The 15,940-nt window shown below is 44.1% G+C and overlaps 1 protein-coding gene across 1 annotated transcript in view; it reads left to right on the forward strand.

The window, feature by feature from the left end:
• TMEFF1 (transmembrane protein with EGF like and two follistatin like domains 1) overlaps window positions 1–15,940 on the forward strand; it is a 195,609-nt gene that overhangs the window by 161,576 nt on the left and 18,093 nt on the right. The window contains exons 6-7 of the mRNA XM_045006102.1: window positions 13,166–13,314; window positions 14,260–14,325. Of these exons, the coding sequence (XP_044862037.1) occupies window positions 13,166–13,314; window positions 14,260–14,325 (215 nt within the window). The remainder of the gene's footprint in view (window positions 1–13,165; window positions 13,315–14,259; window positions 14,326–15,940) is intronic.

Raw genomic sequence — 15,940 nt, forward strand, 5'->3', positions numbered from 1 at the left:
CCCAATGCATGCTGGGGGAAAAAATGTGTCGAGGGTGGTTTTGGGTAACTGTCGTCATTGAACCGTCAATCACGCCCTCACTCCCTCCCTCCCTGAAAGCGCCTGCGGGCAATCTGTTCATGCACTTTTCTGGTCAGTGACAGCGTGGACGCCACAGCACTGCAAGCATGGAGCCCGCTGCGATCCTCGCCGTTTTCTCCTCCTCGCACTTTATCGTCCACCTCTTCCACATTCAGCTGCTGAGAAATTGGGCTACTTTTCAATGGTTCTGCAAGCACTGGGGGACCATAGGGGCCTTTTTACCAACATGAACGTCGTATGGCCGGGCAAGGTTCCTGATGCGTGTGTTCTCAGGAACTGTGGGCTGCTCAGACGCCTGCTGGAAGGTAGTTTCTTCCCGTACCACGAAATAACTGTTGTGGATGTGCATTTGCCTATAGTGATCCTCGGTGACCCAGCCTGCCCGCTAATGCACTTGCTCATGAAGCCCTATACAGGCGCCTGGGACAGCGACAAGGAACTCTTTAAATACCAGCGAGCAGCGAGCAGCGTGACCTGTGACTGTTCAGTTTCTTTACAGAGAAGCTGAACCTGCCCCTGTTTCTTTACCCAGTTACTGTTGACTCTCCTCTTCGGTTAAATACCCCGTTCTCCCCATTTCCTCCACTTCCAAGACACGTGTAAAAATAAAATACATGTCACACTGTTACTGAGGAGAGGTTTCTTTATTCATGACTTTTCGTTAAAGGGTCGAAACTGGAACGCAGACTGCGGTGGGTAGGGTGTGCGCTGATGTAAAGACCGCCTCTAAACTCAAGGAATGACAGGCTCCTGCTCCTACAGCGGTCCGCATTGCCGGACTGCTTGTTTCAACGGAGCCTGCCATCCCTCCTTTTTGGGATTCTGTGTGCGGGGGGCTATGTGGCCTTGTGGCAGAGGAGGACGGATACAGATTCCTCTGCTGCGTGACTCAGCGGTCCACACAGAACCTGGAAACCACCTCCCATACTGACCACGGTGCCTGCTGACTGCACTGTGTGTGTTACCCGCTGCTGATCCGGCCCCTGTGTCTGTACCCTGCGAAAGGTGCCTGTCCTATGCAATTAGCAACGCACTTCCCCACGCACCCCATTCAAACACAGTCTTCAGTGAGGAAACATGACGGAAACAGTACTTAACAGCAAAGTATTTTTATTACTTAAGTACACAGTTATGGGATGGGACTGGGATTGGGACTTGTTTGAGTCCGGAAGGGAAGGACTTATGCAAACGTAGGGTATGAGAGCTTTTGGTTACTTGAGCACTCTGCTGGGGTGCAGTGACAGTATTCACGGCCCAGGGCGGGCATCCTCCTGGTTATTTAGGGTGAGGGGGGTATGTGACTTTGTGGCGGGGGAGGGCGGTTGCAGAGATACTGCCGGGGGCTCTGTCCTGCAGCGGTCCTGCAGAACATACACAAGTCGCCGGAGCGTGTCCGTTTGCTCCCTCAGTAGTACAAGCATTGCTTGACTCGCCTGCTTGTGTTCCTCACGCCACCTCTCCTCCCATTCGCTGTGTGAGCGCTGGTACAGAGAGACTTTCTCCCTCCACTGCCTCTGCTGGTCCGCCTCGGCTAGGTAGCAGCCCACACATTCATCGAAAATCGTGTCCCTTGTCTTTTTCTTTCGCCGCCTAATCTTCGCCAGCCTCTGCGAGGGGGATGCTGTGGAAGGTCTGGAGACAGTGGAAGCTGTGAGATGGGAAACAGTTAGTTAATTCCTTGCAATGATACTTTTTTGCGAACAATTAACTGAGTCTAGGCTGTCTCTGTGAATTTTTTGTTGAGACCCCTGTGCCTGCTGTTGCACAAATCATTTGCGCGGTGGATTCTGGGTAAATGTCGCCAGTCATTCCTTCCTCCGGGAAAGCAAGGGCAGACAATCATTTCGATCACGTTTTCCATGAAATGCCCTGGCACACGCCATAGCGTGGCAACAATGGACCCTATTTTGCCTTTTGTGTATGTCACCGTATGTGTACCGTATGCCGCTGACAGAGGCGGACCAGCAGCGCTACACAGCAGCATGCTTATGCTTTTGCATGACAGCAGCGATGGTTACCAGGCATACTGCACCATCTACCATACCATGAACTGGTAAGAAGACGGTAATAAGATGGTCATGGTTACCTGTCCTTTTGCACTGCGCCATTTGGTGCTGTCATAAGTGCCCCTGGTCGATCAGCCAGGGGCGCAAAAGCAAAATTTGGGAATGACTCCCCGAGTCAATCCCTCCTTTTTGGGTATCTAAAAATAGAATCAGTCCTGCCTAGATTATGTGCAAGTGTACTAGAGAACCACTGTATCATACAACCAGAGACCACAGCTGCTCTCTGTCCAATCCTGCATAAATTTTGAGCTGAACGCTATTCACAGGGTGTGCTCCTGAAACAACCCCAGCTGTTCATTCCGTTCTTCCCCCAGCCTTCCTGGGTTCCAATACCATTGTCCCCCCACTTGTGTGATGAAGTAATACAGAATGCATGAATAAGACACAGGTAGTCGTTTGTGAGAAATGAGTGGAAGGAAGCCTCCAGCTGCAATGATAGTCCAGAGATGACATTAAGGGGTGTGGAGGAGGGAGCCACTCATCCCTCTGCTAGTCCAGGGGCAATTGAATCTTTTCTTTACAATGAAGGGTGGGGGCTGATGGATCTCAGCCCCCTGTTGCAATGATGAGGACGGTTACCAGCCATACTGCACCATCTACCATGAAAAATTAGCAACAGGCGGCCTTGACCGACCGGTCCCAAGCAAGTTGGTACGGTTGTCATGGTTACCAGCCCTTTTGCACTGCCCCATGTGCCAATAGGCTGATGATGAGGATGGATTTCCATCGTTTTGTACCATCAGCCATCCATAGCGTGGGGGAGCAAGGATGTTGGTGTTGAGTGCTGCACCATCGCGTCTATCTGCAGCATTCAGTACAGATACGGTGACATGTAAAAGAGTCAACAGAGGATTGTTTTCCCTTTAACTTCTGGGGGTCGGGGGGGTGCGTAAATTGCCGAGCTATGCCCCGACCCACCGCGGACACTGTGTTTGACCCTAGAAGCATTTAGAGATCAGCCAAGAATGCAAATGCTTTTCGGAGACAGCAGGAACTGTGGGATACCTTGCGTCCTCGTTCCCCCCTCCCTCCATGAGCGTCCATTTGATTCTTTGGCTTTCCGTTACGCTCGTCACGCAGCTGCGTGCTGAGTCTGTGCTATGCCGTCTGTCCGTTTATTTATTAAAAATACTTTGGACCAGGCGTAACGTAACATTTCTTCCCCTACTTAGATGCAGGAGTCTCCGAGCGAGATCACCGTGAGGACAGGCACTGAAGGAGATAGAGAGCGCATGCTGCGTGAAATCTAGCACGAACCACGGACCTATGCAGCCGTGCTCTGGGAGGCAGTGCTCCCTGAATACCGCATGAAAGCCTCGCGCGGAAAAGTGTGCTATCACGGAGCACCCAATAAGGCAGCTCTCCCCAGGAACCTCCTGCTGATGCTTATCGATTAACGGCAGGAGAGCTTCAAGGCGTTCTCCCAGGAGGATTTCTGTTCTATCACCATATATACAGAGACCTCCTTTTCACACACTTCAGATTCCTGTTATATTAAGAATAAAAGTTAACATGGTTAAAGCACTTACCGACTGCTCCTACCCCTGATTCAGGATCCGGGTTCCTGGCCGGGGAGGGTTGGTAGGGGATCTCTGTGACGGTGATGAAGAGATCCTGGCTGTCGGGGAAACCAGCGTTGTAAGCGCTATCGCCTGCCTCGTCCTCCACAAACCCTTCCTCATCTTCCCCGTCCGTGAACATCGTCGAGGAACTGTCCGTCGACACTGTCCCATCATCAGAGTCCATGGTCACTGGTGGGGCAGTGGTGGCAGGCTCCGTAGCGTCCATTGGCCGCTTTGATTTTTTGGTAGCCTTGTCTGGGGTCCTTGATTTTCACGCGGCGCTGCGTTGCATGACGGCTGTATCCTCTGTCTGTATCATGGCTTTGGAGACCTTCTCGTAGGTCTTTGCATTCCGTTCGTTGGAGCGCAGCTCCGAAAGCACAGACTCCTCGCCCCACACACCGATCAGATCGAAGAGTTCCCGGTCAGTCTATGCCGGGTCCCTCTTTCTATTCAGAGATTACATGAACTCCTCTGCTGGAGAGCTCTGCATTGCTGCCGGTGCTGCGGAGCTCGCTCCGATGTGCAACCAGAACGTCAGATTCAAACCGCCCAGACAGGAAAATGAATTCAAATTTTCGCGGGTCATTTCCTGTGTGGCTGGGCAGAGAATCCAAGCTCGGGCTGCTGTCCAGAGCGTCAACAGAGTGGTGCAGTGTGGGATAGCTCCCGGAGCTACTAAGTTCGATTTCCATCCACACCTAGCCTAATTCGAACTAGCCATGTCGAATTTAGCGTTACTCCACCTGCCGGGGTGGAGTACCAAATTCGAACTAAAGAGCCCTCTAGTTCGAATTAAATGGCTTCCTGGTGTGGACGGTTGAGCGGTTAGTTCGAATTAATGCTGCTAAATTCGAATTAAAGTCCTAGTGTAGACCAGGCCTCAGTCTGAGTCTCCAGAGTAGTTGCCAGGCTAGTCCCAATCTACCCCACCCTCACCCTCAGGCTTCTCATCCAGTCTGTCTCATCCCCCCACCTACTGGTTCCCAGTCCCACCCTGTTTCTCTCCCACCCAACTCCCACTCTCAGCCCACTTGCCCAGCCAATACCAGTCTGGCCCCCACAACCCAGTCCCAGTTCACCTCTCCAGCTCCAGGTTTTCCTCTCCCCACCCAGGCTAGCCTCCAGTTCCAAGATTTCATCCCAGATTGCTTGTCCCAATTTAGCCCACTCTCTCCTGCTCCTACCCCCTTGTGCACAGGTCTGACGCTTGTCTCCTCTGTATTTGAATCAGCCAACTTATTCCTCCATGCTGCTTGTGCCCAGCACCTGGCAAACAGGCTTCCTGCTCTCATTTCAGGTGCTGGGACCCAGCACAGCCCAGAGCTTCAATTGCATGGAAAGTCCTGCTCAGCCCTTGGCAGGAACATGCTTAGTGAATGTAGGAATTAAACTGTGAAACTCAAGTCTCTATGGAGCATGTGCAAACTGCTATATTTTAAAGGCTTACAATTTTACCAGATTTGGGTGGATTTTTACAGGTGCTGCAAAAGACACATTCCTCACAGAAAGGCACCCCCCCACCCCACACCAAATTTCAAGTCCCTGCCCCAGAGCAAGGGGGTGCTAGGGCTTTTCAAAGAAAAGGTCCTTAGAACTTCTTAGTGAGGCCAAAACAATTTATTCCCTAGCCCTTGTTCTCAGAAATGGCTGAAGCATTTGGCTGAAATGTTCAAAAAACAATTCAGCCAGAGGCAGATACCTGGCATGGAAATTTTCAGCCCAAATAGGTAAAGTTTGACACGGTTATAAACAACCGAAATGGGATCTTATAATTGGAAGTGTTGGGCAACCTAAATAATAGGTAGTGCTACCAACCTGGCCTATACAAATATTCTGGAGTTGCCAGTTGTGGTTCCATAGTTAAGCTTCCGTTGAGTTTTCAACCTAAATGAGGAATTATTTGTTATGTTTGAAGCACAAAGATACCGTGTTTAGCTTTGAGTACAGATTATTTTTCTAGAATATACAAGTTAATTTGTTAATTCGTTTATAAATTAATATTAATTTTACGTGTCCTTTAAAAATTGAGCACTTACTATTAGATCTTTTATTGTCCTGAATTACTATATAATGAAAAATACAGATTCGTCAAACTTTCCATATAGTTAAAACCAAATGAAGTCTTAGGTACAGGCTACATTTGAAGAATTGAGTTGTAATTAAGTCATTACTGATTTTTATATCTAATTATTATAGAAGGGTCAGATTAACTGCTAAAGACACTCATAACTGGGGCCATAGTAATACAAGAAGTAATTCAATCAATCAACATCTTTCCTCTACAGTGAATTTGCATGTTACATTTCTGTTGACTGTAATGACTATGGTATGAGGACAACTGGTCTCATGTGTCAAGAATTCTCATTGGTTGGTTATTGGACCCAAATGTCACTGCTGTTTAAAGGTTTCATGTCTGCATGCTGGTTTCACGTTAGTGCTTGGAAGGCTCCACATGGCACTGCTGGCTCAGCTCCACTATACACCAAGGCAGCAGTGTTGAGGGCTCAAGCAGGAGCACAGAGGAAGCTGTTAAAAAAACATTTGGACTCAATGACTAGGCTCCCCCCTTCCCCCCCCCCCCCGCCCTCACCACATCTCCATTTATGTAGCACCAGTCTCCTCATCACAACCCCCTTTCCCAAACATATTTCTTCTGCCCTCAGGCCCCCACGTCTCTGCTTCCCTCTCCCCTCCCACATCCTGTTTATACCTACGCTCTCCACATATTGCCACTGCGACAGGTTCCCCCTGGGGTGCCACCTGGAACTGGGGTACCACTGAGCCCCCCGACCCACCAGTCTGGGCTCCCTTTACACTGTACTGCTGTGACAAGCTCTCTCCAGGCTCCTGCCTACACTGTCACCAGCACCCATACAGCTGCAATTACATGCAGATGCTGTGATCAGCCCTGCATGGGAAGGCTCCAGCTAGGGAACTTCTCAGCTACTGAGCGTGCACCCCCTCTGGAGTGTAAACCTAAAATTATACCATCTTGTGCTGCACAGGAAAGTGTATAGCGTAAGCTCATGAAATTCACCCCTTCCCTCAACGTGGAGAAGAAATATACAACAGCTTTCTGCCCCAAGTTATGACTCCCACACACTGGTTTTAGACAAAGAAAAGCAAGTTTATTAACTACAAAAGATAGATTTTAAGTGATTATAAGAGATAGCAAACAGATCAAAGACGATTACCTAGCAAATAAACAAAAACACAAACTCAGCTTAGATACTAAAGAGTTTGGATCTGAATAGCAGATCCTCACCCTAAGTGATGATACACAAGCAGGCTGCAGATTCTGAAGAGGCAAGCTGCACTTGTTTAAAGCTTGGAATCCCGCAGTGTTCCATTCACAGGCTAAAAATCCCTTTAGTCTGCGTCCAGCACTTCCCCCCAGTTCAGTCTTTGTTTCTCTGGTGTTTCCAGGAGTCTCTTTGGGTGGAGAGTCATTGAAGAACCACGATAATGTCACTCCCCTGCCTTATGTAACTTTTGCATAGGGCGGGAACCCGTTGTTTCAAAGCTTGGTTCCCACGCCAGTCAGTGGAAAAACACTGCTATCCCAAGATGGAGTCCAGCACCAGGTGACCTGGTCACATGTCCCTGTAGTGTCACAGAAACCATTATTCAGATGCTGTTTGTAGTGTCCTTGGGAAAGCTCTCCAGGTGGGAGATAAGTTTCTTCTAGGGCCTATTGTTCTCACTAATGGCTCACTGTCTTGAATGGGCCCTTCCCAGCCAGCCATCTAGACTGAGAGCCTTTTGCCTAATGAGTGTTGCCCAGGAATAGCTACATGTGAAATAGATACATAGTCAATATTCATAACTTCAGATACAAAAATGATACATGCATACAAATAGGATAATCATATTCAGCAAATCATAACCTTTCCAATGACACCTCACATGACTTATCTTTAAGGCTACGATTTAGTCACAGATATTTTTAGTAAAGTCATGGACAGGTCACAGGCCTGTGAAGTGTATTGCCTGTGACCTGTCCATGACTTATACTATAAATACCCCAGACTAAATCTTAAGGGGGTCACTGCTGTTGGGGGTGTCATCCTGGGGGGCTGCTGCTGGGGGGCAGTCACCCCAAGAGGCTGCTGCTGAGGGGAGGCTGGCTATACCGGCTGCAGCTCAGGCAGCACTCCAGCAGCGGCCAGTGCAGTTGGCTGCGGGGCTGCCAGAGCAGCTGGCTGCAGAGCCGCTCCAGCAGCAGCCGATCTGGCTATTGCCAGGGCCACCTGAGTAGCTGGCCCTGAAACCAGCTGCTTGGGTGGCCCTGGGGGTCAGCCACAGTGGCCCCCACAGAAGTCATGGAGATCGTGGAAAGTCATAGAATCCATGACTTCCATGACCTCTGTGACAAACACAGAGCCCTACTTATCTTCCATAAAATACATCATAACTATGTCCTAATCATATCATAATAATATCACTGTGATGAATATGGGTGCAGTGTCACAGCCACTTCCCTTGGCTTCTCATGATGCAGCTCTCTGGTATTGGGACAGTGGGAAGGCTTGTCAGGGGCATGGGGGACAGATATTGGGAAGGGGGCTATGTTCAGGAGACTGGTCCTATGTGAATAGGCATCTGGTGGAAGTGAGGAAGGAGGCTAGGCCCTGAATACTGTTGCCTCTGCATTTTTAGGACTTGCCCTTTTCTCCTGCAGAGACCTTTACTGGTGGCGCTGCCTCAGTGCAGGGTGGAGATGAGCTAATAGGGCTATTGGAAGCCTTTCAAATGCTGGTGCCTTGGAAAAAGGGACTGGTCTTCCCACCCCACACCTCCGCCCAGAGCATGGCCCTAGTCTCCCCAACACAGAACTCCCATGCATATAACTTTCCCTCCACCCTGTCACTACCAGCCCCATTTACATTCCTACCCTCAACTGTGGCTGAATCCCACTCTAGCACTCTCACAGATCCCTTTTCCCACTCTCATCCTCATTCACTCCCCGCCCATGCTTCCCACGTAGCCCTGCGCTCACCCATCGCATGCCCCCCCTCCATCTTCCTCCAGGCTTTCATATCAAAATAAAAAGAAGTTAATTGCTATATCCTTTCAGCTACAGCAATCAAGGTCCACTGTTTCTCATCCTGGAAATTTATTTTGTTCAAAAATTAATTAAAATATTTTTAGAAAGACCAGGTATCCCAAACATTTATACCAGTAAGTAAATTGCAAATTACTTATAATTACCATTACACCCCACCAACTTTGTGCTGCTCTGGCAATGCAAAGCAGCTATAAACCCATCTTAATTTACCAGCATGTGGTGACTGCTGAGATTATTAGAAATGTCATATTGTAGCCTTCCGTTTGGGTTTCTTGTTTAGTATTCCTGTATTTTTGTATTATTAATAATCATAAAAAGCAAATTCCAACACATAAACCACGTTAGGGATTTAAATATGAGAGTGTATAGCTGTAATTGGAGGGTAAAAAAACATAGCAGATATATTGTAATTATGTAAAAAACAAACATTACCAACTTTAGGAAATTCAGAGTTAAGGACAACCTTAACAGAAACCTGAACATGCTAATGTATGCAAAAGCATGGTGAAAACTCTCAAACAACTTGAGCTCTGAGCTGTGGTGACACCAGGAAGATGAAAAAATGAATGTGTTAAAAATCAGTTTCACATAGTCTGCGACCACAAAGACTAAAATGTGTTAATTATAATTGTATGGTTATTGAATGGCATCACTACAGGCCAGAGTTAAGGTTTTTGGGTGCCTTATCTATAGTTCCATCTTGATGCAGGGTATTTTGTCTGGGAACAGAAATTATGTATATCTGTATTTGCACCTGTATGTATTCTACTGTGATATTCACACCCAGCACTGGCTCCTGTGGTTTAAAAATGCGTGAATGTGATGCAAATATTAGTAACAAGATGGTCAATGCCATACAAACAATAGCTGAAATACACTTAGCAGCAGTGTCAATCTATGGGAACAATAAAACAGCTAATCTGCTAGCCTCTGATTTAGTGAGAGTTATATTAAATCCTTAAATGTGTGTAAGCCTCTTGTCGGATACATTATGTGGGAACCAATATAAATTAAAACGTAAATGTTTTACCAGTATTAGCATTTATAGCCATCCTGATTTTAGATGTACATTTAGAAATAATATTCAGAATCTGTTTTTAACATGATAATATTTAATGGTTATAAGAATGTTTTAAGGGGGCCCAAGATACTTAATTACTTAGTGATGCAGTATCCATGCAATTTTGAAATTACAATCAGAATGGTTGCACTTAAAAAGTTCATTCCAGTTTTAGCGATATTACCGGTACTAGGGCTGTCAAGCGATTAAAAAAATTAATCGTGATTAATTGCGTGATTACAAAAATTAATCGTGATTAATCATGCGATTAATCACACTGTTAAACAATAATAGAATGGCATTTATTTAAATATTTTGGGATGTTTTCTACATTTTCAAATATATTGATTTAAGTTAGAACACAGAATACAAAGTGTACAGTGCTCATTTTATTTTATTTTTTTACAACCTAATACAAGTACTGTAGTGCAATCTCTTTATAATGAAAGTTGAACTTACAAATGTAGAATTATGTACAAAAATAACTACATTCAAAAATAAAACAATGTAAAACTTTAGGCCCTACAAGTCCACTCAGTCCTACTTCAGCCAATTGCTCAGACAAACAAGTTTGGTTACAATTTGCCCACGCCTTGTTTACAATGTCACCTGAAAGTGAGAACAGGCTTTTTGCATGGCACTGTTGTAGCCAGCATCACAAGATATTTACGTGCCAGATGTGCTAAAGATTCATATGTCCTTTCATGCTTCAACCGCCAATCCAGAAGACATAGGTCCATGCTGGTGACAGGTTCTGCTCGATAACGATTCAAAGCAGAGTGGACTGACGCATGTTCATTTTCATCATCTGAGTCAGGTGCCACCAGCAGAAGGTTGATTTTCTTTTTTGGTGGTTCGGGTTCTGTAGTTTCTGCATTGGAGTGTTGTTCTTTTAAGACATCTGAAGGGATTCTCCACACCTCGTCCTTCTCAGATTTTGGAAGGCACTTCAGATTCTGAAACCTTGAGTCTAATGCTGTATCTATCTTTAGAAATCTCATATTGGTACCTTCTTTGCGTTTTGTCAAATCTGCTGTGAAAGTGTTCTTAAAATGAACGTGTGCTGGGTAATCATCTGAGACTGCCATAAAAAGAAATACATGGCAGAATGCGGGTAAAACAGCAAGAGACATACTAGTCTCCCCCAAGGAGTTCAGTCACAAATTAAATTAACGCATTATTTTTTTTAACAAGCATCATCAGCATGGAAGCATGTCCCGTCGAATGGTGGCCGAAGCATAAAGGGGTATATGAATGTTTAGCATACCTGGCAGGTAAATACCTTGCAACACCGGCTACAAAAGTGCCATGCAAATGCCTGTTCTCACTTTTAGGTGACATTGTAAATAAGAAGCAGTCAGCAGTATCTTAGCAATTGCCTGAACAAGGAGTAGCACTGAGTGGACTTGTAGGCGCAAAAGTTTTACATTGTTTTGTTTTGAATGCAGTTATACAACAAAAAAAAATCTACATTTGTAAGTTACACTTTCACGATAGAGACTGCACTACAGTACTTGTATGAGGTGAATTGAAAAATACTATTTCTTTTGTTTATCATTTTTACAGTGCAAATATTTGTAATAAAAATAATAGTCTAAAGTGAGCACTGTACACTTTGTATTCTGTGTTATAATAGAAATCAATATATTTGAAAATGTAAAAATAATCCAAAAATATTTAATAAATTTCAATTGGTATTATATTGTATAACACGATTAATTTTTTTAATTGCAGTTATTTTTTTTTAGTTAATTGCGAGTTACCTGCAATCAATTGACAGATATTACCCAATTTATGTATAGGGAATATCACTGGAACAAATAATATCTTTAAAGCCAGGATGAACTTGTTTGGTGTGCTCACTGTACTTTATTAAAAAACAAAAGTTGTTAATAGAAAGAGAGGAGAAAAAAAGGACTAACAGTAAAACCAAGTTCAAAGATTGGCTTGTCTTATTCAGAGAACCTCGTGGGCACCAAGCATTTGCACTAGAATTTGACGTAGATGCCCAGGGGAAGTAGGAACTCTAAAATCTGTAATCCGTTTTTTCACAGTGTTTAATTAGAATTAGGGGAGCGATTATTTAAAGCAGTATGTCTTGCACTCTAACTCAGTTCTCTAAGTCAGCCTCATGTCACTGCCCACAGACTGGACTGCATGGTGGGGGAAGGAAAGCAGCTCCCCATAACTAAGGATTTATGGCCACATGAACTCTCTTCCAGTAGAATATGCTGATACACCCGCCCGCCATGCAGGGGGAGGCCAATAGAGAGCTGTTTAATCCATACCAGATACTCTGCCGCACAGTTCCCTTCGTTTTGTGGTATGCCATCATCCTGAGGCACAACAGAAGATGCACAGCAGTGAAAAATACGTGGAGCAAATCATTTAAAAACAAGTTGTTAATTAAATTAAAAATTACAGTATTTTATTGAATTAAACGAAAGAGTGACACAGACTTCAGAACTGTTAAGCTTTTCCAAGGCAGCCTCCCTGATATGAAATGTCAGGATTGAGTATTGATTCACTGCAGAACTCCGCAGCAAAACTCTATCATTTAAAGGTAGTGTCCCCTAGACTATTCAGTTTTCTGGTGTAGAGACAATCCTGCCCTTGTGTGGGGATGGACCTTATGTGTAGTACATCTTTTTCCTCTCTCATGGCTATGGTTTCTTTGTTACAAATGATAAAAAAATGTTCTCTGACTAAAAGTAGAAATGTGTTTAATTGGATACATTATGAAATAATCCAGATTGCATAATCCTGTTTTAATTACAGCATAATGAACCACTGTGCGTTTTCAAAGGCATGAATGAATGGCTTGTTAAAGTAATACAGTTGACCAAGCTTATTGCTGCTGTTCAGCCTTTGAAATGAAAAATACTTAGTTTTGATTAACAGAAATGAAAGTTCATCCCTCCTCCCCCCAACAGTCGTTCAGTTTTCTTTGCAAAAAAACCAAACAAAACATGTAAAATCTTTCTTTGGTTTTAAACACATATGGGAATAGGCAATGCACTAAATTGTTTTACTGTCTTAATACATTCTCCTTGTAATATGTTACTGTTGTTTTTTCAGAAATTAAAATAATCAGTAAGATTGATATTATATTAAACCCATGAAAACATCAATAAAATATTGAAGGGTACATGGTAGCTTCTATTCAAAACTGTATACATTCTGTCTGAAAACCTGAGACAGCAGCAAATTCTTTGGAATCCATACACAACAGATTTTTCTCCCAGGTCATAGAGCTGGTGCTAATGTATGAACTCAAGACACAATTTTTTTAACTCTATTTATTTGATGTCGTTTTTATTAACAGGTGTGTATGTAATATAGACTGCAGTGGGTACAGTTTTAATCCTGTATGTGCTTCTGATGGAAGTTCTTATAACAATCCATGTTTTGTTCGAGAAGCATCGTGTTTGAGGCAGGAACAGATTGATATAAGGCACCTTGGACATTGCTTAGGTAGGTCTCGTTTTAATTTTTGTTAGAATTGTCTCTTGCATCATAAAGGGCCCAATCGGGCCCTTTAATTCTTTTTTAATTTTTGTATTAAAATTTGATGATCTTTCCTAATTGCCACCCAAAATATGTATGTATGTATTTATTTGCTTGTGTTGTATGTACATTATGTCTCTATCACTATGCTCTAGGTCGAGAAAAAACTCGTATTTAAAAAAATACATCTGAGCAATAGTCTAAATGTCCATGAAATCAGCCACAATGGAAACATATTAAGAGAGCTCCATCCTACTAGAACACCCCAAGTCATCCTCTCACAACAGCAAGAATTAGATAGGCCTTCCAGCATGCCTAGCGGGTCAACACGCTTGGGCCCTGACCTGCAAATACTTATCCACTTGCTTTTTATGCACGGGAGTGCTACCATATGCAAATCATGAGCATCATTGTTGGCACGGTTTGTGGCCTGGGACCCTTCCCAGAGGGTATTCTGCCATAAAGAACCTGGAGGAGAGAGATGGATAGGAACAAAAGAGGAGGAGAGACCCAAAAGACAAACGAGAGGGCAGAGGGAAGAGGAGAAAGAGAAAAGGAGTGGGCAAGAGCTCCCTGCCATTAACATCTAGATTCTGTAAACTTGAGAATCCCAACTAGTTCAACTGTCTAGCTGAAGAACAAATGAGAGGCTATCTGTAAAATACACTGGACCACCCAGCAAAGGGCTTTTTAGCTCAAAACTGGGAAGAGCACCCAGAATTGAATTGGAAGCTAGTACAATCTCTGTAGTCGTTGTCTACCTAACTATACCACAGGAAAAATATCGACTGTGACTGAATGACTGTAACGAAATTATTTTCTCAAATATCAACTTCTTACATTGTAATAAAACACAATGGCCTGAAAATAAACATTTCTAAACAGATGTATTTTTATTTATTTATCATATAGAAACTGATGACACCAGCTCAGTAGGAAAGAAAGATGATGGAATGCAGTATCGACCAGAGGTGAAAGGTAATGTACTGGTATTTTGTTAATATGTTACATTCTCCCAAGATACCAAAATATAGCATGCGTGCTCCTTTTTCATCTGCTTCACAACCAGGAGAGAAGTGAACAGCTGCTTTCCTACACCACTATCACCCAATCTCTGGTGAGCAGGGGATATGACTATTCCGAGTCTGCCTGGCATGTTTCCCTAGGATGCTGAACTCTCTTCTGTATTTAGTCGGTTATAGGATTAGCATTTCACCAATTGCTTTGCCAATGCTTTAGCTGGCTCCAAGACAATAGAAATGTGACTTCTATACAAGTGGCACAAGCCCCCTCTGCCCAGCCTTCCTCAATCACTTCTGAATAACTGACAGGTTCTATACTTGCTGCTTCTGCACCTGTTGGACGATAGTGGATGAACCACGTTGTTTAAAAGATTTTTAGCCATGTAAATTAGATGGGCCAGGTCCTCTGCTGCTGCTTTTGTTACTTTGTTTGTTAGGACCTTGTTTATGTTAAATTTGAAATCGTTTAGATGCCACTGTGTAATGACGAGACTGAAGTGAGAAGAAAAGTTTACAAGATAATTAGAAATGTTTATGAATACAAGGAGCATGTGTACTACCAGCTTGCTTGTGTGCTGAAAGTGCAGCATTGTGAGAGTGAGTGCATGTGGAACATTTATCAGAAGAATTAACAAGAAATGAAGGGTGTAAGAAATTAGAACTGGAAGAGACTTAGTCATTAAGTCCAGTCCTCTGCAATCTCAGGCAACCCCATCATATAATCCATTCATACATTTATCAAGATTCATCTTAAAACCAGTTAGGTTGTCTGTCCCCGCCACCTCCTACTCCTATTGGGAAGCTGTTCCAGAACTTCATGCCTCTGATGGTTAAAAACCTCTTTCTAATTTACAGCCTAAGTTTACTCATCACCAGTTTTTATCTATTTGTTCTTCTGCCAATGTTGTCCTTTAATGTCAGTAGCCCTTCAACTGCCTTGGTGTTTACTCCACCTCCCTCCAATGTATTTATAGACAGAAATCATATTTTCCCTCTCAGTCTTCTTTGTGCTAAGCTAAACAAGCCAGACTCTTCCAGTCTCCGCTCATAAGATATGAAGATATGCCCTCCATTGCCCTGATCATGGTAGCAGCCCTTCTATGCACCTGTTCCAGGTTGAATTCACCTTTCTTAAACATGGGTGACTAGAATTGCACACAGCATTCTGGATGAGGTCTCCCTAGTCCCTTCTACAATGGCATTAATATTTTTCTTTCTCTGCTAGAAATATCTCAACTGACACTTCCTAGGATCACATTTTCCTCTTTCACAGCCACATCACAATGGTGTTTCTAAGGGTATGTCTACACTACGAAATCAGGTCGAATTTATAGAAGTCAGTTTTTTAGAAAACGTTTTTATACAGTCTATTGTGTGTGTCCCCACACAAAATGCTCTAAGTGCATTAAGTCAGCAGACTGCGTCCACAGTACTGAGGCTAGTGTCGACTTCCGGAGCATTGCACTGTGGGTAGCTGTGAGTAGCTATCCCACAGTTCCCACAGTCTTCGCTGCCCATTGGGATTCTGGGTTGAGATCCCAATGCCTGATGGGGCAAAAACAGTGTCGAGG

This window comes from Mauremys mutica, chromosome 2 (assembly GCF_020497125.1).
Source record: "Mauremys mutica isolate MM-2020 ecotype Southern chromosome 2, ASM2049712v1, whole genome shotgun sequence".
NCBI classification, from domain to species: domain Eukaryota; kingdom Metazoa; phylum Chordata; order Testudines; family Geoemydidae; genus Mauremys; species Mauremys mutica.